Genomic DNA, 25,796 nt, shown 5'->3' with positions numbered 1-25,796 from the left:
TCTCTCTCGCATCTCTCCCTCCATCTTTTTTTTTATTATTATTATTATTAGATCTACTTGAGTATAGATGTTGAAATATCTGGGAATAATTTATTAATAARTTCAACTTAATTCAGCTTTGGCTATTCCAGTGAATCCTGTATCATGTATGTCTAGTTTTTGAGTGCTGCATTTGAGGATATTTTCAGTTGCTTTGAGGCATAGTACRGTGTCAAACTTATTTTTGTCAGACATAAATACTTTCTTTTTTCATGATCTTTTTTTCCCTAAACAAGCAAACCTGCATTTAGTGCACAGTAGTTTTCCTAAACCAATTTTTTAGAAAATACTGAGTCAATGTTCACAAATCCTTCATTTGCCCCAATTAGTAAAGCCAAAGTGTAAATAAATTAAAATAACTTGTATAAAGATTCATGCAACGTGGTAAAATGTTAATGGTTTTAACTGAAAATCCTGGAAAGCTTTAGGACAGAAGAAAAACTTAATTTATATGTAAATTTTTTTTAGCAAGTGTTACTGACAGCCTATGTCTGTTAAATATACTTTTTTCAGTCAGTTGTGCTGATCAATGTGTGTGTTGTTTCATGGACAAAAGGAAACAGTGGTTTTCTAGTCCAAAAAATCARATTTTTCCTCTGTACTAAAATAAGAATTTTGCCACTCAAGTGAAAGTGCTACATGATTCTGCTGACCCTATTGAAAGTAGATGACTTCTTAAATGACTAATTTATGATATTTATACATCACACTGAGCCTGCCTTCAAACACTATCAAATGGTAGCCTTGTTACCTCATTTTGATGAAACTGAGGTATGAAATTGTGACACTTATTAGAGAGTCAGACCCAGTATTAGAATCTGCTTCTGTTGTTCTGTGCTGCCATTTARGCATATTCTTAACACTTGAAGCAAAGCTGTTGTCTGACCTTTAGCTAAAGAACACCTCTGCTGATCAGTTGACTTATTTTAGTGCCTTTTTAGCAGCTAAGAATGGGTTTAGAGATCTATAATAAATGAAGTAAAGTARAAGTTGAAAGATGATTGGATTCTTCCATGAAATACTAACATGTTTAATGTGTTTTGTAAAATTCTTCAAAGTTGTTTAAAGTATATGGAAATATTAACAGCTTTTTTTCCTCAGTTAAAACCCTTTTTTAAACACACACACACACACACACATATATATATATATATATCCCCTCTACATACATACATACATATATACATATATATATATATATATATATATGGGGGGGGGATTTTGTAACCATTTCCCAAGCTGATGTTTGGAGTAATGTATGTTAATAAGTGCTAAGTATACATTAGACTTTATTTTAAAGATGGCAATGTGACAAGCAGTCTTCATGCAAAACTTCTTCATCTCTGTGTTAGGTAGCTAATGACTCAAATGATACATATTTCTAAACATTTATCATAATTAATGGGATTTTAATAAACCATGGGATATCTTTGCACAGAAAAGTTGAAACTGTTCAAACACTCAAGAAAAGGTAAAACTTTGAAAAATATGAATGAACTGAGTGACATTCCTAAATGAGTATTTTTATGAGCACATTTTAAAGAAATACATTCATCTCACTGATGGAAAAGTTGGAGCTTACATATTAATGGTAAGGTAATRCACAGTTGCAAATTATTCAAAATATGGAGGAGGAAAATAAAAAAATGAAACAGTTCTCTGTGTGTGAATGAATTCAAAAAAAAAAAAAAGTATTGAAATGTTCCGAGGAGTGCCTGAAGCTTCAGCTGGTGTGCATGACAGTGTAGCGATGCAGCAGTGCGGTACCCCAGAGCCCAGGGTGTAACAGCAGCCCCTGCCGCTTCGCTAGCCCGCATTTCTGAGTTTCCTCATTGACTGCTCTGTACCCTGCTCCACTAGCTATCAGCAGCCTTGTAAATGAAGCATCGGAGTGAGGCAATAGTGAAGCTTTTTTTCTAATATGAGTTACYCTAATGGTAGGGAATGCATGCATGGACTTAAGAAAGGCGCACAGATAAATATGGGGGGGCAGTGTATATGGCAAAGAGGATAGCTAAGCAGAGAATCATCACTTTTATCGATGAGAGGAGATGCTGGCTTTTCAGCAGCTGGCTTTTTGGAAACGGTTATCCTGAAAGATCTCAGCCATTTCATCTATGAGAGTGAATACACCACATAAATCTTACAGTATGAGAGTCTTGTTCCCTCTTCCTGAACAATTCTGTTCTCATAGTCATATTTATTTTTCACAGATGAATCCAGATCAGTCAGGTCATCCCACAATGAAGGCTGGAAAGTGGGTTACGGTCTTTCTGCCCACACTCCCCTCAGGGGGGCACATATTTAGAGATATCTCTTACTATGTAGATTTTCATGAAASTTGTAGAAATACTCTYCTTGAAACAGTTTTGCCTCTTTCAAACTAGGCTGATAAGAGCTGATGTTTTCAAAAGCATTGGGGAAAACAAACAGATGCAAGCTTTTTGGGGGATATGAAATGCATTCTTGGGATATAGGTAAATTTTACAAGGATAATATATTTTTTAAAGATCTTTTTATGGCTAAGTGCAGTAATGTCCTTTAGTCAATCCTAGTTAGCATGCAAAAATTAAGGGTAAAGAAATTTGATGCACAGACTCCAATTTACAAAGTGCTTAAAAGATTACTTTGAAACACGACATTCCAAATATTAAATATAAATATTGAAGAATGAATGTTTCTTATCTTTATGTTGGAAAATGATTCTCTCATATGGCTTGTCATCTGTTTAGCTGCAGAACTGGAGGTTTGCATGGGAAGAGTAGAGCAGTTATCTTGTATCTCTGTTTCCAGAAGTAGAGTTCTAATTAAAGCCGTGTGTGGGGAGTAGATTTACTTTCTACAGCAGAGTCTTTAATTGCAGGAGAAAGGAGGGAAGAAGATTTAAAATTGTTCTTTTTGGACTTGGTAAGGATTGGATATGATGGCTTGTAGACTGCTGTCTTGGCAACAGAAGATAATTGGTAGAGAGGTTTCAATCTCTGTATGTTGAAGATAAGGAAAWGAACTGGCATCTATAATTAGGTCTGAAGGAACAAATGGGACAGAAGCTTTATATAGGTTGTGAACTATTGCATCCGTGCTGGAAATGTTTTGATGAAGGAAGATAGATGTAAAGAAATTTCTGGCTTTATTAAAGAAAATGAGGTGTGTATGCACTTCAGCAGCTGGGGGGGGGATTATTATTATTATTATTATTATTTTTTAAGCCTTGTTTTGAATCAGGCTTTACAACTGCCTGCATCGTCCCATCTTAAGTTCCTGGTCTGTATTTTGATTTTCCTAAATGTGTAAAAAGAATGCTATAAATAAAAATTTCCTGTAGGGAGTAAAGTTTACTCTGACAATTACGGAAGAAAGTTTATAACCTTGATTTCAAACTTACTACTTGAGTATTGTATGATTTTAATATCTAATTCATCTTCCTTTTGCTATAGCAGTGGAAAAAAATCAAGTAGTACCTCATTTTTTCTTCATCTTCTTAGCACTAGTTTTACAATAATCCAGAGAATCAATGGTTATTTTCTCATTCAACAAATTTTTTGAGAATATTGAAGTGAATAAARTGCTAAAATAATATGTAGGAGAAGTCAAGTGATACAATTTTAAATTCCGCATTCTTTGAAAAGTGCAGTCTGAAGGAAGTCAAATAATAGCTCCTCTTCTCCAACAAATCCCTACCCACACCTGAATAGCTCTCTGTAAGAATGTCCATACAATAATCAATGGGAGGAAAAGAGTTCTAATGCAAAGGAGGATCTTAGTTGCGTTCTGTTAGTTTTCATTTTAGTGATTTTTTTATTCTACCCATTAGGGCTGTGCTGCCATTCAGAGAGACCTGGACAGGCTGGAGAGCTGGGCAGAGAGGAACCTCCTGAGGTTCAACAAGGGCAAGTGCAGAGTCCTGCACCTAGGGAAGAATAACCCTAGGCACCAGAACAAGCTGGGGGCTGACCTTTTGGAGAGCAGCTCTGCAGAGAAGGACCTGGGAGTGTTGGTGGGTGACAAGTTGACCATGAGCCAGCAATGTGCTCTTGTGGCCAGGAAGGCCAATGGTCTCCTGGGGTGCACTGGGAAGAGTGTTGCCAGCAGGTCAAGGGAGGTGATCCTGCCCCTCTGCTCAGCCCTGGGGAGGCCTCATCTCGAGTCCTGYGTCCAGTTCTGGGCTCCCCAGTCCAAGAGAGAGATGTATCTACTGGAGAGAGTCCAGCGTAGGGCTACGAGGATGATGAGAGGGCTGGAGCATCTGCCCTCTGAGGAACGGCTGCAAGAGCTGGGCCTCTTCAGCCTGAGGGGGGGATTTTGTCAGTACGTGTAAGTCCCTGAAGGGAGGGTGTCAGGGGGACGAGGACAAACTCTTTTCAGTTGTCCCATGCGACAGGACAAGAGGCAATGGGCAGAAATTGAAGCACAGGAAGTTCCACCTGAACGTGAGGGGGAATTTCTTCCCTGTGAGAGTGACGGAGCACTGGCACAGGTTGCCCAGAGAGGTTGTGGAGTCTCCTTCTCTGGAGATATTAAGGCCTGCCTGGATGCAACCTTGTCTACCATGCTCTAGGTGATCCTGCTGAGCAGGGAGGTTGGACTAGATGATCTCCAGAGGTCCGTGCCAACCTTACTGACTCTATGATTCTACCAATAAACAGGCAAAGTATCACAGTCCTAGTGTAACACTATCAGAATAATTACTTTTACCTACTGTGCTATGTCTGTAGGTATTTAGATACTTCAAAAGATAGGCATTTATTTTATAGGGTCTGCTTCTAGTGAACTGAAGTTAAAGAAAAAACCTTACCTTACTAGAAACGTTTTGTAAGACTTGAACGTTATTTTTTTCTCAGTTTTTCTTGGTTCAAAAATTATCAAACAGTGATTATCGTAAGTCAAAGAAAATCTTAAGGTATGATAGGTTGTAATTTTAGATAGTAATAGTGCTTTCCAAAATGTGTCTGGAAAGAAGTTGCTCTATGTGCAGCAAGCATCTTCACTGTTGGCATAGAGATACAGCTTCTGTGACTAGGAACACGTTAGGTACAGAGTTGCAAACAAACCTCTCTCTCTTTTCTTCCCTTTTCTCTCTTAGCATTTTCTGTACCTCATGACCGATGGTTTTTGCTGTCTCCTAAAGATTTGAAAGGATTTCCTCTCTCCCTCTGCTCTGGGCTTTCACCCTCCTTGCCACTTYTCATTTACTTAACCTTGTGCATGCCTGACTGCAGCTCCGTTGGGCCTGGGCGTGCGCTGGGGTAGTACCCTTTCCAGTAAGCAGGAAATGGTTAGCTGTCACTAGAGAAGAGGGGGGAAGCTTTGAGTACGAGGTAGCTAATTTGGGGCAAGCTTCTCTCTCTTAAACTAAGCAGGCTGAACAAAAGCTATCAGGTAGAATTATTTAGGTAAATAGAGCTGAAAACAACAATTAGGTGATTTTATAATAAATTATCACAGTTGTTAKTGTAATCTTAGCACCAAGTATTCCTAAAGTATTCAAATAATAAAGATATGCAAGTGTGTGTGTGTGTATATGCCTATGTATATGTATATATCTCCAAGAGCTACAAGATTTCCACACACACACAAATATATGAACATATACATTTGCATGTTTTTCCATGGAAAAAAAATAYATATTTGTGGAAATGTAGTCGACCTTAGACTTTGTCAAAATCATACCCTTTAAAATGAGTAGCCCTGTCCTCTGTTAAATGATAGCAATAGTTTATGCTTGGCCAAAGGACAAAAAAATAATTGACAAAATTGTATTGCCCTTTTCAAAATAAATCAGAAATGCTTTGTGACATATTTATTTTAAATGACAATTCAGTTGATTAAGGTGAACAAAGCTGTGCACTAGAGAATGCTGCACATAGCAGGCTGACACATTGCTCCAAACAGGTAGGAGCTCTTCATTATTACTTTTTTCTTTTCTTCTCATGTCACTATGGTAATTGCAGAGTGGTGGTTGCTATAGCAAAAATGATTAATTCTCTGTTGTTGTTGCCTATATGCTAGCAGAGGCTTTTTGTAAGATCTATTTGTACTGTCTTTAGCAGAAATCATAGTTGTTGGATGGAGTTCTGATAATTACATTAAGGGATAGTTTTAATAATTTGTCATTTTAAATTTTTTATTCATTAAAGAAAGGTAAGGATTTTAGTGGAGCACGCTTGAAATATGAGCAATATTTTTGAATAGCAAGATGTGTATGAACTTTATTTTGGACACCCAAACCTGAAATTTTTTTCTTACCACATTGAAGGGTAACAAAATTTGTCTGTAAAGGAGTGCCCTAGAAGTAATTAGCATAGACTATTGTGCTGTCCACATAGCAATAATTCATTTTTACTGAAAATTAGTGTTACAACAGATACTGAACTATGCAGTTAATTTAGCAGACATTTATAAATAATCCTGTCATATCTGATCTAAGAATTGAAATGTTTGATTCATCACTCACTGGTTTTGCTAAGGTTTGGCTATGAAATTTGTTGCAGCTTATATGCAAAGAGAACTAAAGATAAATAGTTTGTCCAAACTAAACCATCTTACGCTGTTGATAGTGTCCTTGTAAGTAAATATGACATAACTCTCACTTTCTCAGGGTAGCATTTAGCCAACTTCAACTTGGTTCTTTAATTTTTATTCATTATTTTCTTAGCAGCTATTGGGTCTCTGTCTATGTGATCAACTCTAATTTGTTAAGTCTACGTTTGATCGTACAACGCAAAGTTATTTGCTTTTTGACAAAGCATGGGTTAGGATTATTTAAATTGTACTCGGGTTTTTTAGAGACCTGAATTCAAAATTTTCTCATGTTTAAAATCCAGTTATCCAACTAAGAATTCTGAGATAATCTCCCTTGTTCTTTCTCCTACCAAGTAATTACTTTCATGTATGTTAACTACTTATATGCTAAATAGTAGAAATTGACATTTTTCTCATAGAAAGAAAAGGTAGATGCTTATTGCTAGTTGCTTATGTTTAAACAGGATACCTGAGAATGCCTAACCTTTGTCTTTAAAACCATTCATTGTATTCGCTGTACTGTACAAAATGTGTTTTGGTGAAAGAATCTTGTTTAAAGTAATTTTGATTATTCTGCAGCTGATATCTTAAATCCACTGTTTTTTGGCTACAGAGTTGTGTTTCAATTTTGTAGCTTTTAGTTTTGTATCTAAACTTCTTTTATCATCTGAATTTCATTAACTTTTTCCTTCTCTTCAGAATCTCACATCCTCAAACGTAGTACATACATGTGAAAGGCAAGCTTTTAATAATGCATCTCAKTAAATAACTTCTTTACAATGCAATTGTTCTTTGAGCACTGCATTGTAAAAATGTACTACTGCCCCTATAGTCAGTAGAAGGACTCTTTAAGAACCTTAAGGTGCAGGAAGACAATATTTCTGTGTTTGAAGCGCTCTGTGTATGAGGAGAACTCTTCTAACTGTGACCATTTTGGATGAAGCAATATGAAAGTTGATGTTATTAAAGAATTCTGAGACCTTAGAGAAGGAAAAAACTGTTTTAGTGACAGATACATTTCAAATAATCTGAAGCAGTAGTGTATAGAAATGTTCCAGGTTAATTGCCACTTGTGATTTGAGTCCATGGTGCATTGCAGAAGGTGTGCTTAAGCGGATGTATCTGTCCTATTTGTTAATTGCTAGCCAGTGATATTGTGCAGTGATACCTGTCAGATTTATATTAGTCATTTTTGTAAATTCAATCACTTTTGACAGTTCTTTTCTAGAAAAAAGATTTTCCCAAATTTTGCCAAGTTGTATTTATGTTGCTGACAACTGTTCATGTCTCCTGGAAAGAGCTGATCTTACTTAATAGGACTTTCTGTCAAAGGAGCTTGTGCATTAAGGATTCCTTTGCAGTAGTGAATTCAGGATGGTGGTATGCACACCACCTATTCTCTACTTGTTGAGCAGTTGAATATCCTCAGCATCAAATTTTTCTTCGATTATGTTTATGGTTAACGTAACAGAAGTTCTCTAACCAAAAATTCAGTAGTATAAGTGGATTTCTTTTTTCAARAAAAAGAAGAAAAGAAGAAAAGCRCTCCCCATTTATTAGAAAGTTTGATTTGCAAGCTTTGATGCCATCTAAGCTCTCTAAATGTGTAGCAATAGATAATAATTCCAAGCTGTTCTGCTGGGCTTCATGGCTGCTGTTTTAACAATACGAGTTAGCTGGAACTTTTAAGCTTAAACTACAACAAGAATTTCCATGCCATTTGTTGTTTGGTGGGCAAGGAGTTTTCTTGTTTTGTATTTAATCTCATCTCCTTTTCCTGCTTGGATTCCAGTAAATACTGTGAGCTAAACTCTTCTTTCCATTTTAGATAGAAGCCCAGATGCAGTCTGCAAGCATGCTTGTGCGCTTTGCTGGCAAGCAATGCTGAAGTGGTTTTCTTGCAGTGTAGGTGTTAATATGGATTCTTTGGAAGGATATAGACAGACTTAAAAGCAGGACTGATCTGCTGTGAAGGAGAGTGTTGTGAGGGTTTTTATAAGATGTCCATAGAACTTTGAGTCATCTCTAAAAGCTGTTTACATCTGGTTTTTTTGAAGTTGTGATTCACATTTTCTAAAAGCAGCTGACATTGATTCTTTTTATAATGCATAATTATCTTAGTAATTTATGCTAATTATCACTGTTATGACCATCTCCTCAGACACCTAAAGGCAGAGTGTAACAAAAGAATTCTAATCTTTTCACTACTTCAGAAGACAAATGTAAGATAATCAGCTTTCAAATGAACCCTTATTTTGTTTGAATATCAAGCTCAGTGGTACTGGTTGTCTTTTTGCCTGCCCCAGAAGGATATTGTTTTGAACACTACTCTGGCAGGGCTTTTGCCTCCTTATTTTACTACTGTTCTTTAGAACTTTAAATGACAGGCTCATGATGAAGGAAAATGAGAACTGTGCAAAGTAGTGAATGAGAGATGTAAGCAAACTATATGCATGGTGTAACAAAAAGCATATAAAGCTGCGTGAGGATGTATCATGTTAAACAGGGATGCTTTATGCTTACTTAGACTTCARATCATCAACAGCAGAGAAAAATATGTTGGCTTTTATTGTATTCTAAAAGATTTATTATTTCCCCCCTTCCCGCTTACCTTTTTGCAAGGACCTGGGCTGGTTGCTCTCACCAAGGGTCTGTAACAGAACAGGGACCAGGGCTAGTTTTGAATCCGTATGCTCAAGAGAGAACAGCAGGCACTCAGGGCAGGCAGACCTCATAGTATCAAAAATGTGTTGCTTTTAGGTAGCATCAAATTCAGATTTATGCAAGCCTCACTCTTCTCTCAGTCTTAACCTGCGTAGTTAGCTTATTTGTATCTGAAAGAAAAAATGCTTTTTATTTAACACAACTGGAATAAGTTGTAATAATCAGTCTGTTATACCAAAAAGGGGGGAGGGATTCAATTTTGTCTTTAAATGAGCAGATTATATTGTAGCAGAATTAAATAGCTGTTTAATGTAGAAAAATTTCAACGTATATATACTAGAAGCTGTTTTGCTCTTGGTAACTGCAAGTCTGTCTTACTGCATTACAAAGCAGTTTGAGTGATTAGATGATTTCTGCAAGTTTCTATTTCCTTTCAAAGCCCAAGTTGAAAAGTACACTGCACAGGTGTGTGCAATTAATATAGTACTGTACATGGTTCTGTAAGGCACTCTGTCATTTGGGGCTAATTTCTTTCTTCARCTATTCCTTTATAAATCTCCTGAGATCAAAGTGTCTCCTCTGAGTTTATACCAGTGTAGCATGGTAGCAAGTATTTCTGCAGTTCAGAGGTTAGGTAATACTTGTTATGTAGGAATACCCATTTTAAAGATGAGAGACAAGACAGATACTGCAAAGTTGTCAGCTATGTTAACAGCCAACTCTGCTTAAAAATGAGATAGTATCTTATGCAAGTCCTTTTATATTCTCTCCCTCCTCCTTAAAGTGAGAAAGAGCGTCATAGTTCATTTGCACTCTTTTTTTAAAAAAGAAAAAGAGTTAGTACTCAGTAGTGGAAGATTGTGTCCTGTTTCTGCTCCATTTTAGAGCCTGCTGCTTATTTGTCTGTTCAACCTGTATATATAAATATATAGATGTGTGTGTGTATGTATGTATACAATTTTTCTTAAATTATGGACGGATATAGGTTATAGAATTGACAGGGTTCTTTTCTCCCTCCCTCACCCCTCCATCACAAAAGGTCTCTGCCAATCTGGGAGGATCATCCAGTTGGTTCATATAGAAAGGGGAAAAACTAATGGACCTGCTGCAGTAATTTGTTAGCTGTCAGAACTGAAACTACACAAACTCTAGTGTCACTTCTKCAAACTAGAAGACAGTAACACGTCTACATGTAGATGTGCAATTTAGTGAGCTGCTAGGACTTAGGGATCAATCAATCTCTTAGAGCAACCACTGGGACACAGCTTACTATTTGTGCTTTTGTTTTAAAGTATATACTTATGTTACTGCACATTAATACTGCATTTTGAATGTATAATACATTCTAATAAACGTATGTTGTTGTTGTTCTAATTTAAAAGCTTTTTATTTTTTTCTTCTCCTCTCAAAAATACTTTTAAAATAGACCAAAAAGATCTGAACTTAGTTTTTGCAAGTGTTAACTTTCATAATGAAATTTAAAGGTTCAGCTTTAATTTTTTTTTTTTCTCATAAAATCCATCTATGTGAGTTGTGCTCCCCGGGATCTTCTGGCTTGCTCTTGTTAAGGTTTGGATTTGTAGCAGTATACAGGCATGAGTTAAATATTGGAAAGGTTTTGTGCCTATGAGTTTTCTTGGAAATACACTGAATAGGCAGCAGTAATCATTCTCATGTGATTTCTAGATTATCTGAGATTGCTAATTTTATCTCTAAATGTTTTAACATAAGTACAAATTTGCAAGTGATGAGTATATARAACTGCTTCTTCCCCTCCTTTTCTACTGCCTATAAAACTTAATCTTTATTAATAATATAACTTTTAGTGTCACATTCAAGCCAGGAGCATGTGTTGAGAACATGATACCTAACAGTATGGTATTTCAGTGCTGTTTGTTTGACAAAATGAACGCATTTCACCTGAGGACATTCAGATGGAGAGTAAAATTATATGAGCCACAGAACCATGAAAAAATGCATACAAACTACACACACTTTTAACAAACAGTTAATACAGTTTTGCACAGTCATCCAGAAAATATGCACTTGTGTTTAAATCTTAGTAAGTTTCTTGTGTAAATAGGGAAATTTCTGTTTATATACAACTCTAAATTAAAACTGTTCATTTTTATTTATTCCTACATCTAAGTTAATTTTGAAATGGTTAATAGTTGCGAAAATGATAAAATAAACCGTCAAGGTGACTGGAAAAGCAACATTGGAAAAGAAAAGAATGTTCTTCTGGTGATGATAATTTTTATAATGATCATGTTAATTTTTATAAATATTGAAGAGTTTTTGTGGATGTCACGTTTTAGCTAGACCTATGTTGAAATACGTTATAAAAGCAATGTTATGCAAAGTATATTTTTTAAATAATTTGAAACTAGTACAACCTATTTGAGCTGGTCTGATGAGTTCATCCTCTGGTTGTCACCAATGTAGTATTCATTAGTAAGCCCAGCAGAGCTTCACGTTCATGTTTTATCACCTATGGGAGCCTAATTGAGCTGGAGTAAATGTGCTAATGATACTCCTTTTTCATTTCTGGCTTGCTCTTTCTTTGTGGAGGAATTTAAAGTTAGAGTTAAAGGATATTTATTTAAATTGAAAACTAAAACAAGCATGAAAATGAGAGGAAAACAAGAAGAAAGTCTGAGTTAGCATTGTAGCTTCACAGTAAGTTAGGTCATAGTGAGAATGAGCTCTTTCATGAGCACTGCTGGGTTTTGTTGTGTGGTCTTCAAGATTTGCACAAAGGGTTGCACCAAAAGTTTTTATTTCAATTGGCACTTCAAGATAGGAGTCATACAAGACTAAGAATTTTTTCCCCCTCTGAAAGCTGCTGTATCAGTCTGTTGGCTTCACATAGCACCTTTTGAAAAAGCTTCAGAAATGTAGGAAACATTGGATGTCTAGTTATTACAAATCAGGATAGTGTAAATGACAATATCAAAACTGGATAATGAAATGGGTTCTGCTCTAGCTTTATTCTTAGGGCTATTTTTTGAGTTATTTGTGTTTTTTTTTTTTAATCATGTTTGTATTTGTAAGATTGGCATTTAGATATTCTATGTATTCTTAGTAAGTTTTATGCTTATTCCTTTTTATTTTTGTCAAAATGGTAACTGCTGTAGTTGATTAGTAAAATATGTTATCATTTATTGCCTTTAATTTACTTCAGAAAATTCCTTTTGATCAAGGATCAACAATAAAAGAAGGATCTGTACATCTTAAGATGTGCATTAGATAGATATAAAGCATAGAAACCAGAAAAGAAATGAGATGATAGTACGATAAAGATGAATAATGTTGAGTTTTCCTTCTTTTCATTGTTGCTCTTCTGTGATACAGTATTTAACTCTTTGTGCTTTGGTCCTGAACTACTGTATTACAACTCACAACACATTCTTGTTTCACTGATGTCCTATTTACAGCTGCATTTTTATTGTTGGTGCTTCATTTCTGCCTTTTACATTTAGAATTTTATTTGTCTATTCTATAGTACAAGTAATGTACCCGGTATTTTTTTTGGTTGAGAGATGGTAGCAATTATGAAGTTCTTCAGGGAGGTAGATTTATGAAGTACTTATTATCACATATGTTGTAAATATTTTATGTTGGAAAGTTAGATGCTTCCAGTTGCTCCAGCTTTCTTTTACTGTGTTGTTCTTCATCACTGTGAGATTCAGTAATAATCACCCTAATTCTCACTTACCGTATATAAATTTTGAGCAATATGCAAATAAATGCATAGTTCTCAAAAACAATCTTTTTGTGTGTTAAGCACTTAATAGATAAAATACATGCAGCTGTACTTTAAATCATCCAACATGACAAGTAAGTAATAATGTGAAAGAAAAATGTATGTATGGAAAAAGTACTGCATCAAAAGCAGCATTAATTCCTCATTTTTTTTAAGTGAGCATAAAATGCATTGAAAACTAAACAGTTAGGAGCCACAAGAAGATTTAAAGGAAGTGCTTTTAGTTAGATTCTGCTTTCTGATATTCACCTTTGAAGTTGGTAGTTTTTCCTGCCTGTCAATTGGGAAGGCAGTTCCACGTGTTAAATGCTTCTGAATCAACATTTAGGTGGTCCAGCCCTATTCATTCCCTTCCCTGCTCTTACATTTCTGCTTTTTCCAATGTGCCCAGCCTGACACTGATCTGGTTCTGCAGTGGCCCATTCCAGAGCTACATCAGCTGGTCRGCCATGGGCTTAGGGAGAGAGGAGAGGCAAATGATTTTAGACAGCTCAGCATCCTCAGTCAGCTACTGTGTGGTCACCAACAGTAGGGCCTCACAACCTTTATCACTTTAAAATACTAATGTATTGTAAAGCCATACTATCGTAGAGCCATATAACGCATTTTAATAAAATATTAAGTGAAGTATTAACTGTTTTAGAGAAGTGGAATTTACAGTAATGTATAAACAGCTTAAAATTTTGTCAGCCATCTAAACTTAAGAGAAATAAGATTGTATAAACTTACTGTTATTACTGTACCTTGTTTCTCTGTAGTCTTTTTAAATTCTGCTAAGCAGTGGGTTAAAAAAAAACTTYCAGTATTTATAAGTGGATATCTACAACTCTATTAGAAAAAATTTTGGAGAGTGAATGCAGGTATCAATTGAAATCTAGCTGAGCTTGAGGAAAGCCCCTCAGGCTCCTTATATCTTCAGTATTTTCCTTGTCCTTTTAAGGATATTACTTGCAAGAAAAAAAATGGCTTTTTTTGTTTGTTTGTTTGTTTGTTTTTTTACAAATAAACAGTAACATAGTAGTTACAGTTATATTTTACTAATTTCTTTTTAACAATTAAATATATGTTACACAGAACTGAAGAGAAGATGCACCTAGAAACATGAGCCTATGGCAAAAATTACCTAAAACTGACCTGTAGATTCTGGTCAAAGAAAGCAGGGAAACTGTGCACTTCTAATATGAAGTATGTATCGTATCATTTTTAGTTGCAGGGGCAAAAATATTCATGTTAATATATATTTACTTGCTGTTCATTCTTTAGTTGTACTGAAATAAATGTTTTAATCAAATTTTACTTTTACAGATGAATGCTATTTAACCAGAGCAGTAAAATCTTTGTTACGTGGTGGCTCCTTATCTAATTATATGAAGGTTCCATCCTTTTTCCTGCCCTATAGCTTCATTATTCTTCAAAGCTACTTAGGTTGGTCTTGTCAATACACTGCAGTATTACTAAACATTAATTACCAAGACTAACAAATTGAGTTATCTCCTTACCAAGATGAATGTGGGCAATTTAAGTAGAATCAAACATTTTATATTCTCCTCTGCTCTGCAGCTTAATTTAAAATGAGAACAACCTTGTCCTTATCCCTTTATAACTAACCAAGAGCAAGAGGAGAGTTAATACTTGCAGGTTCTTTGTCCTCATCATTTATTGAAAACCTTCTAAAATGACTTTAGGCTGAAATTTCTGAAGAAATGTGATTAGAAGATTATGCCTTAATTTAAATTTCATATTTCACAGAACGCCTACATTTCTGCAACTTAATTTTGTTCTAGCAATGCCTTCAATATTTCCATAGTTCATAATTTGCAAATTAAACAGTTCCCCCATTTTAAGTTTAGAAACAGCCTGCAGTCTAAGTACTTTTATTCTTCTGTGTCTAGTGCATGTAAGCAAAAAATTAAACTGAGTAACCTGTTTTAATTGTTCTGCCCAAATGATGCACAAAAGAAACAAACAGCAAAAGTGGCTGCTAAATTCAGAGCTGCCAGGTTCCCCAGCTTCTTAGTTAATTATTTTTGTGTTCAATGGTAACTTACTCTCAGATGTCTATGTTATGGGTCAAAATGAAAATACCTTAACAAAGATGATCTTCAAACAAAAGACCCAAGTTAGAGGAGACATTACAAAGATGAAGGAATTCTAAAAGGTCTAGTTYATTTTGGTCTAATTTTTCACATTTTAAAAGCAATTTATCTTTTGCAAACAGGATTTCTGATTCTGAAGATATAAAGCTGACAGTTGTTTTTCTCTTTGACAGATGGGGATGGACAAAGTGAACATTTATTACCAGTCTGTGAAGATACTACGTGTCAAAAAAGTGCCATCTACTTATCTAAGCTAGGAATGGATCAGGTATTTTGAATTTGGAATTGTAAAGATAAAGGAAAATACCATGTTTACATAGGATTGGAAACAGTATGGGAAAGGAAAATGATTTTTCAGGATAGTGGTGAAAAATAAAACACCTCACCTGTAATGATAGACTACAAGAGAGGTTTTCTTTTGTTCTGTCTATCTATCTAAATTGTTCCTGGTGGAAAAGGTTACATACATAGGATTTTATACAGTCAGTAATTCTACCTGAAAAAACTATTGACACTTCTAAATGAGTCTTTTTCTTACAATGCAAAATGCTGCATTCTAAGCAGTATAGCTGCCCTACTACTAGATGAAAAATAAGTTTGTGATGAAGAGTTGGAAAAAGATTTAGTGAATACAAGTAAGCTTCTTTGACTTAGTTTAAATTAGGGAGTTGTTTTATAGAGGGGGGGGGAAAAAAGAAATAGTAGTACCGGTCAAGGCTTACCAGCCCACACATTTCACCTTCCCCCCCCCCATTTTCTCAATACTTTTCACAGTTATTAATTAAATGTATTTTCCAAGTACTAAGTTTCTGGGCTCAAATAACATTTTTAAGCATTTCAAGTTTAAAAAAATGTTTTTGGATATATTTCCAACCAGATATACAAAGACTAACTTATAGTATCTATCTTGAGAATTAGGCTTCAATTAAACTACTTTAGCATCTTTTGTTGAAGAAATTTCTACTTGTTTTGAGAGACGTAGTTGTAATTTGTGAAATAGACTAGTAGATATTCACATATTTTAAAGAATATGCTAATCTATTTAAGTATTTACAATGCCCTGCATTATTATGAAGTTGTACTTTAAAACAAGTTAAGCTAAGAGCTGTTTGATGTTTTAATAAATGTTTTAATAAATTCATATTCAGCAATTTGAACCTAAAGCTAAAGTTGATCTAAAAACCTGTTACTTAAAACAGGCGATTGCACCCATACTTACAAAAATCTATAATGTATACCATACATGTTTCTAATCTTTTTGTGCATTATTGATTATTCCTTTAGTGACAAATTAAAAAGTAGAAATTTTATCATAAAAAGTGCTCTGTCTGATCTGTGTTTCAGAATTTATGGATAAAAGTATTCATATGCCCAAGGAAAAGTACATACTTTGGTAAGGTGCTTGTTATAAGGGTCTGCAGCCCATATTCATAGTGAAGATTTTAAAGAGTCAGAATTTCTAGAGCACAGGGCAYAGCATAGTTCTCTGGTAGCAAGAAAAATCACTTTCTATTGGAAAGCAAATGCACAGTTACCAGGAAGTCAAGGCAATATGAATAGGTGGAATAGGCATCAGTGTAAGAAAGAATAAGAAACTCTCGATCTGGTAATACCTCTTTCAGCCTCTATTTGTATAAATTCATGTTTTCCTGGGCGTGTTGATTTTCACATTGTTGCTTCTATTCTTTGTTCACAAGGAAGGCGTTATAGAATTCCTGGATACACAGTGTTACAATAGGGTTTGATTTTTATGTCATGGCCTTTGTGTAAAGTAAATAGATGGTTAATTTCTGATACTTATATTATTTTCTGGTCAAAGGAGGGAACACTATCTTTTATTAAGTGTGTCTTGTTCATTATCTCACTGTAATTTGCTGCTTACATCTCACTTTTGAATAAATGGAGAAGAACTTGCAGAACTTGCAGAACTTATGTATTAAGACAATTGTCCTTCTAGTAAAGCTCTAAATTTAATTCCTTACTCTTGATAATATATGAAGTAAAAGACATCTGAGTATTTCTGTTTAAGTAAATTCTCAGTGAAAGTAAGTTCTTGTGAAAATCAGCCACACACAAACCTCATCTACCACTGTAAGATACACCGCTGTTATTTGAGAATAGTGAGTGATTGGCATTGGGCTAAAGACAAGCTACGCTATCTGTTGTTCATGATACATTTCTAGAAAGAAATGATATGGTAATGGTAGAGGAAGGTGCGGGCCAATTCACATAATATCAGGATGTTGCCAAAGACAAGTCATTTATTTTAACCTGCTTTGAAGTAACATTATACATAGACAGTTTTTCTGTTCCTTCATTATGGCATGTGTTGATAGAGGTTAACTGCTGAATTACTAATGCATTAGATCTTTAACATACCACTTCTGACATTCTCATTACTATATTTAGTTCATGTACTTAGCAATTTCACTGTGTAATTTCAATTTTAAAATAATTTCCAAGATAATGACATTTAATGAATTAAAAATCAGCAGGCCAATATTAGCATCTTATTTTTAAGAGTGCAGAATCTAAAAGAATCTCATCCTGTAAGAACAAAGTATTAAAAAGTATTAAGTCACCTAGAAACTTTAGAACAATTTTCCCTGAATATTTTTAGAGTGACCTTTTAATTAAAAACGACAATATCAAATTGCATTCACTTATTCTGGCCTTACCTTTTTCAAGGATTATATTTAGCATGTTCTTCTCTTGTACTCTTAGACTGGTCTAGAAGAGATGGACTTGCTTCTTGGAAAGCATTTGTCTTTTCCATTCTGAAATAGTGGAAAATAGCAATTTCTTTATGCATGCACGCATCTGCATGTTGTACATTTCCTTCAGAGAGAAGGAACCTACCTTCAGGAGATTCAGACTCCTCCATGTTGATTTGAAAGTGGTATGTTTTTATTTCATTTAATTGGATCATCTATGAAATCAAATTACCTAACTTCTGAGCTTTGATTAAATAAGTTAATCTTCATGAGTGATGATCAACTTCATGTGAAAACAGGTTGCAGCTATTTCCTGGGTTCATTTAATCAGTTTAACAATTAGAAGGAAATAATAATGAGTACTATGTGTTTCAGCAACGCAATAGTATTCCATGTGGAACAGCTAGATATTTAGACAGAATGTGCAGGGAATTGAGACACTGGAAGTCTAATACAGAAAAAGTTGTTGATGCTATATATCCATTATCTCTATTTAGTTTTTGGTGTGGAGGTATTTTTGGCATGTGAAACCAAATGAACAACAGTTAACACATGATGGTGAGTGCTGTGTGGGCATGAATTGTGTAATGATTGGGAATGTGCATATATAAAATTTGTAGTTCTAAATAATTGCGCTGTGGAGAGGCATTCAATGGGATGTCAGTTACGGATATACATTGGCAAGCTCTAGATCTGTTATTCTGGTGGGATCCTGTTTTGTTTGATATCTGTCAGTCCACAGTGTATTTACTTATTATATCTTTGGCACAGCTGGCTGGTTACTTGAAAGCCAAGCAGATCTAAGAGAATTATTTCATGGATTAACTTCTTTCAGCATAGCTTTTAATTTATTTAATTATTTATTTTTATAAGTATTATAAAAACTGTACTTTATTATTTATATTTATATAAATACAAATATCTATTATGTAGATCATTATATTTATAAAAATATATATTTATACACATACCGTATTTATGTATTTTATATACTTATATAGTATTTATATTTTTTTTATATAGAGAGCGAGCATATATATTTATATACTATAAAAATTATACTCAGCTGTTTTCAATCTTTGGATAGTGAAGCCAAGAAAAGGCCAGAGAAGAACATCTGAGTGATTTAAGGAGATACAGTCCTACTAAAACTTAAAAAGAAAAAAAAGGGGAGGGGAGTGAATGTTTCCATAGCAACAGAATTGCCATCAGACCTGAAATAGAATCCCATATGCTGTTTCTGGTTGTGGTTAGTGTTAAGTGAATTTAAGGAAATTTCAGGTGCCCTGCAATAACTATAGAGTGATCTGCTAGCTGGTTTAGATTTCATCTTGATTCTGATCTAGAGTTCTCCCCAAGTCTTGTTGTAAAGTTCTGGTATTGTTCACTGTAGCAACTCTGGATATTCTGGTATTCTTAGAGATGGCTGATCATCTTTTAATTCTTCCTAGTATTAAGTATGATTTTTCTTCCATTTGCTTCCTCTGGTAAACAGCATTATTCCAGTCTCTCTTTTCGAGAGTTTCTTTGTGTGCTTGATGGCCCTTAGAGCCAGCCTTTGTCAGTAGAAAGACTGCAGTTACCACTGTGTTCCTCTTGCAGGTCTAGGCACTCTGAAGTGCAGAACCGGGCAGCACATCCTATGGCAAATTGCAGGTCTCTGGGGCATCGTTTGCTAGGCTAGTGATGTACCTGGCAGCACTGGTGAGCTGCAGTAGTTGGTTATTGCAAGCAGGTTTTCCTAATTCCTCTAACATCTTAGAAAGGGAGCTGGGGGGAAATTGCTGTTGCTGTAATTTTCATAAATCCCATATTTTGCAAGATCYTCTCATCATCTCTGGATTGTTAAGTCTTTCCCAGAGCAGCCATGTGGCTGTTAGCCGTGTTCCAGCATTGAGAATGATTTTTCTTCCTTTGGTTACTCTTTTCTATGTTGTTAAAACAATATTGGGGATCCTCTTCCTTTGGGCTTTCATCATCCATCATATGCTGTAACRTAATCTACTTAGTTTATTTTTGTGAACTAGTAGCTACTCAACTTTATAAGGAATTCAGGTGACCTTCGTATGCCCTGACAACTTAACACTTCCTCAACCTACTGCATTTATTCTTCATGTGCAGCTCAGCTGTAACGTGCGTGTGCAGCCGAGAGGGGTCACACAGCCTCCTGTGGCTCTGGCCAGTTCTTTCAGGCCACTCTTGATAGCCGTCTGCCTTCAGGATGCATTAGTGCTTGTGTTGGGAAGGACTGGACACCCTGGCATTGCCAGGAAGGTGTTGGGCAGGAGCGGGCAACCCGCTTGCAAATGCCTCTGGCACACAGCCTGCTCCCCAGCTCTGCTGGGTGCTCGGCAGCAGGGCAGCTGCCTGTCATGCTTCCTGGCTTTTGTGGCCGTAGTTAAATCCATTTTGAGATGTGTTAGTCCCCGAGTTTTGATTCAAAGACCTGCTAACAGGCTGTAGAGCAGGCGAACTATCTTTTCTAATGTGGATAAGAAAGTGGACTCAGAGAAATGAGCCTGTGTGAGGTAAGTGGGGTGAGTGCCACAGGTTTTAAAACTTTTTCAGGTAGCTGAGACCTTTTGCAAAGTGAAAAAGAGCCARTCTTCTCACAGAGCAGGAAAGCAGTTGCTCTACTGCTTGTTGGGAAAAAGGTGTTTGAAGAGTTTGACAACAAAATTTCAAGCTCTTCAAGAAAAATACTCTTTTTTATTTTAGCCTGCAAAATCTTTAAAGTAAAAATGAGTAAAAATATCTGTATAAATAAATGTTTAAATAGTGATATTATTGATGTTGTGTAATGGAAATGAACAGAGGAAGTGAAAAAGTAATTTTTATTTTTGTCTGAATTCTCTGTGTGTTCATTTAAACTTTTTAGGTATACTTACAATCTGTTTTTCATCTGAACAAAGTAACAGAAATCATATGATCAAAAGATCCCAAATAGCTTTGTGTGTCCTCATTATATCCATCTATTTGTATCTTCCAGTAAAAGAAAACAAAAAACATTTTTGTCCTTTTCGTATTAAAATAGTAATAGCAAACATGAAGCTTAAAGTAATTGTCTGGATTATCAAATACAAAAGAAACAGGAGAGTTGTAATATTGACAAATATATTTTCATTTTTTACCTTCTGTACAGAAATATATGTCCTAAGGCACATGAACAATTAATCTTGCATGCTCTACATTGAATAATGTCACTATTTATAATAGAAATAAACATAATAAGTTTTACTGAAAACATGGATTACTTTGTGAACTTAATCTGTCAGAATAAATTATATATGATGCCAGAATCTGTTCTGGTCACAGATAAGGTGAGACTGCTGTTTTGAAATGTTCTGTAACTGTTATTATATGAAGTCCCACAACTGTTTCAGTAAGATATATAAATTTTACTTTGTAAAACGCAAAGGGATGATGGTTAGGTTTCCATTTTGCTCACACATTGTTTATTGTCCACCTTTTACTGTAGACCTCTTGGTTGTAGGATTGTTTTTATGAATCATTCTTTAAGTAAAGTAAAAACAGAATGCTAATTTGTATTTGCTCCTAAAAATACATTTTAAATTTAGTTTCTTTAAAATTATGTTACCATATATGGGAACATTTGGAAAATAAATGATGGATATAATTGGATATTATTGCAATGACTCTTTGTGTGAATGATACTATGTAAAGTAAAGACTATATTCTACTTTATGGTTCTGATTCCAATCAGTGTTTCTCAAAATTAGAGTGTTTGTCTTCTGACTAGCAAATAAGTGCTAGGAAATCTGTCCCTTTGAAAAATTTMTAAGACTGAGAGCCTATTTCTTACTTCCCGTTTTTCTCATTAGTTTTTTTTTCAAACCTTTGGCAACTAACATTAGGCAGAAAGATGTTGAAAAATAAAAGGATAAAGTATGTTTAATTTCAGCTTTGGRTTTTCAGGCATTAGATAATCATTGTTAATGTTTTAGATCATTTTAGTGGTTCAAATATTGTAATTTACACGTGGAGGCCATGCAGTGTGTCGCAGAACTGCTCCAGACTGCTAAGCTGTCTGTGATACCCAGGCAAAGATGACCTTAGTGCACATTTTCAGTAATTTTACGGGMTGCTTTAACAGGTATGTGGTTGTTTGTAATCTCAAGGGACCAGTCAAAGTGTCAGATACAATTGCCCCATGGCAGGGATGTTCATGATTACTGGACTGTGTTAAGTGAGGGTCTCTACACATCAAGAAGTGATGCTGTCAAGCACTCCCACAACAAAACATTCTCTCTTTGATAGTCAGCTTCATAGTCTTTTTGAACTTCTGAAATGATATAAAATCATACCTGTATTATAGGGAAGAGGTTTTACTGGGTTGCAAGTGAAATGCAGTGTAATTTGTAATCAGGAACTGTGTTACTTGCTTTGTGCGAGGATCTTATTCCTGAAATAGYTAAATTAAGGCTTGGATGAGACATTTAAGATGATGTTAAGTGCTGTTGAGGTTGGTGATAGCAATCCTTTAGCRTGGCACCCTTCAGTCCTTTTGAAGGCATTGTCTGCTATTCATATATAAAATCACTTCTAGCTTTAAAAATGCCACTGAATTTTTCTGTAGCATTGAAATGTTAACCCTGGTACTTCAGCTTCATACCAACTTGTGAAATTAGTCTGATTTTAATTAAGATAAATTCCTATTTAGCACCTCTGCAGCACTTTGGAAAGAAAGTGCAGATGTATTTTATTTTTTGTCCTAGACAAATTATACTCTGCATTTCCTTTATACTTTAACTTGATACTGGAATATTCATTTCTTATCCAGCAGTTCAATATCTTGCGCTGCTGGGTGAGGATTTGAGAGGTGGGGGCTGAAGCTCTTGAACTATCCATAAGCTCTTGAAATATCCATAAATCATAGACCATAAATCATTTAAGTTGAAAAGGTTCTCAGGAGGTCCAATTTCCTGCTTTAAGCAAGGTCAACACTGAATTCAGACTATGCTGTTTAGAGTTTTGTTGTTGTTAAGGATTTTGAAAACATTCAAGGACAGGTATCCTGCAGTCTCTCTGGGCCCCTCTCCCAGTGCTTGCTTACCCTCATAGTGATTTTTTTTTCCCCCTGTATATCTAGTTGAAACCTTCCATGTTTCAGTCGATGACTATGGTCCCTGATTCTTCTGCCATGCATGTCATGCATCTTATCAGAGACCCTCGTTCCGTCTTCTCAGTTACTTTCTTAGGGTAGTAGAAGGCTGCTGTTAGGTCTCCCCAAAGCCTTCTGTTCTTTCCTCTTCTTCTTTATCTCCTCAGTCTGTCCTTGTAGCTACATAAGCAACAGCCTGACCATCTTGGGGGCCCTCTGCTGAACTCGTTCAAGCTTATCAGCATCTGTCTTGTACTGTGAGGCCCAAAACTGGACAAGGTTTCCAGATGTAGACCAACAAGAGCAGAATAAAGAGGAATAATCACTTGCCTCAATGAGCAGGAGTGTCACCAGCAGATAGAGTGCAGTATGCTGCTAGCTTTCATTGCTGCCAGGGTGCATGCTGACTCAGCTTTAGCCTACTGGCCAYCAGGAGCCCCAGATCCTTCTTAGCAGAGCTGCTCCCCAGCTGGTCAGTCTCCATTGCAGAGGTTTTCTCTGAATMRGGACTTTGTATTTGTCCTTGCTGAATTTTATGTGGTTTCTACTTGCCCGTTTTTGCCTTTCTAGGTCCCCTCTGAGTGGCACTCCTGTCCTCAAGCATATTGATTGCACTCCCCGCTTGTGTTGTCCACAGGTTTAATGAGGGTGCATCACAACTTCTTCTCCAGGTCTTTAATGCCACCTGTTGCTCGCAACTGCGAGAAAAGCAAAGAGACTCAGGAGCTCAAGGCCTGATGGTTTTGGATGTGCTTACACTTAAAAATTAATAGGAACTCCAGGCAAATGTGAATTTCAGTAAAGCTGTTCCAAAATAACCACATAGTGGACATAATCTAGGACATAAGTGCTTTATTCTTATAACCCTATCTATTCATTCTGTTCTGGAATAACTTAGTGTATAGGAAAGTCTTCAAATAAGATTTTTTATTTGGTGGCATCRTTAGGAAATAAACCTTATTTTTTAATGTTATGTCTTCTATGGAAGTTTGTAAATGATGGAGAATTCTGATGCAGCTTAGAATGGTCAGCTGTTTTAAAGAGAATTTAGTAATTTTATAAATTAATTTTCTTACCTAGCTGTTCTTYTTGTTTTCTTTTACAGTGGATTCCAGTCTTGCAAGACTTCAGAAATAAGGACATGCTCTGGGGCTTTGTACCATATCAAAATGACGGATCTTCAACAGCAGCTTCATTTCCAATTACACTTCACATTGGAGATTACAATATGGATGGCTACCCAGATGCTCTTGCTATACTGAAGAACACATCTGGAAGGTAGAGTAAATAACATAAATTTATAAATAAAGACTACCAAATGGATATTCAAGCATCAGTCATACAAATTACTAATTTCAGAGTATCTTGCTTATCTTTGTCAAGTGAACAAGGTCTTTGATCTCTGCTAAATGTTTCGCTTTTTAAAAGCTATGCATTTAAATGGTATATTGAGAATGCATAATTACATAGGCTCAGACTGTGATTCCTGGTGGAGAATTGCCTAGAAGAGTAGGAAGTACCATTTTGTGCTCCTCTTCTTGATCACAGGAGCTGATTCTCCTTTTCCGCTTCCTAATCAACCAGTGATTTTATATTGTCCAACTGTAATTGAATAAACTGTTAGGTTAAAAACTTGAAGTTTTTGAGCAGTCTTGCCAATTGCTCCCTTCTGTGGAAGGGGAAACAAYTGACCTTTCAAAGATGAAATCTTGAGTTTTATAAATGTTAGGTATGCTTAAGCGCTTAGATCATAATTCAGCCAGTTTGTTCTGTGACTGTCAGAGGAATGGATGTCCAGTTCACAGTAGCTGGGATTCACCTGGTATTAAGTGGTTCACAATAGTTCATGATTCCCTGTAGCTGAGACAGTAAAATTAGGTTGTGTTCATGGATGTTTCTAGAAATCAACTTGGCCTTTTTGTCTTTGCAACTTCTAGTGTATATTAAAAAGGGATGTTTGTGTCAGTGGCAAGAAATTAGTATTTTTGCAAGAGGAGAATATCTTCTAGAGAGCACCTGCAATAAAGCCTATGGTGACTATGTCTAAGACAGTTCTTCTAACTTCAGCTTATTAACATTTGCTGTCGTAATCTTACTGCATCTCTACAATCACTGAACTACTCAAAACCTGTTATCAAGGTTGCAGCCAGAAATTACGCGTGCTGTCACTGGAGTAGATGCCACAGTGTTTAACTACATAGAAARGAAATAAATATTTCTTAGTGTAATYTTTCTCCTCCTTTTCTTCACTGTTTGTCTTCTCTACACTTTATCTTGCCCCAGCCTGGTATTAGGCAGGAGAGGGCACGTATACYAGTATACATCAGGGTTTATTATACATCATGTAACAGGTGACTGCATTAGGCGCAGGCCTGTGCTGTGCTGCACATGCTGCTTGGCCATAGGATGAACTTTGCCTGCTAATCATAAAGGAGAAGCCTGGAAGGCAGTTCCTACGTGGCCGTGGCCCTTTATGCCATCGTCTTTTTCTTGAACTGAAGCTGCGTGTTCTCATGTGAATTTCTGCTTGGCAATTAAAATGATGAATAGAATTGTTTTACTTCTAACAAAATCCTTCAAGAGCTCTAAAGACCGTAATTCTGGTGACCCACAGAATCGTCAGGATTAGTGCACCATGCTGTAAACAAACTAGAGATTAGTCTGATACTGTGGAACTCGAGGTTCCCCACAYCTGAAGGGACGTAAGATTATCTATGCTATTTCCTTTTTACTTCTTGTGTTATCTCCAGTAAAGGGTATTTTAATCAATACATTACCGAGTCTGAGTACTTACTGAGTACTTCTTACTGGGATCAATGATGAGCACTTGCACAGTGTACTGTGGGACAAAATAAGTCAAATCTTTTATACAA

General features: G+C 35.7%; 1 protein-coding gene across 2 annotated transcripts in view; it reads left to right on the top strand.

Annotated features, from left to right (window-relative positions):
• ITFG1 (integrin alpha FG-GAP repeat containing 1) overlaps positions 1–25,796 on the top strand; it is a 99,073-nt gene that overhangs the window by 34,784 nt on the left and 38,493 nt on the right. For both annotated transcript variants that reach the window (XM_085303817.1, XM_085303818.1), the window contains exons 9-10: positions 15,261–15,355; positions 24,029–24,201. In XM_085303817.1, coding sequence (XP_085159943.1) covers positions 15,261–15,355; positions 24,029–24,201 — 268 coding nt within the window. The remainder of the gene's footprint in view (positions 1–15,260; positions 15,356–24,028; positions 24,202–25,796) is intronic.

This window comes from Rhea americana, unplaced genomic scaffold (assembly GCF_003343005.1).
Source record: "Rhea americana isolate MKP2758 unplaced genomic scaffold, rheAme1 scaffold_20, whole genome shotgun sequence".
Classification (NCBI taxonomy): domain Eukaryota; kingdom Metazoa; phylum Chordata; class Aves; order Rheiformes; family Rheidae; genus Rhea; species Rhea americana.
Note: the sequence above shows the minus strand (reverse complement) of the source record. Positions and strands in the feature narration are given on the sequence as shown.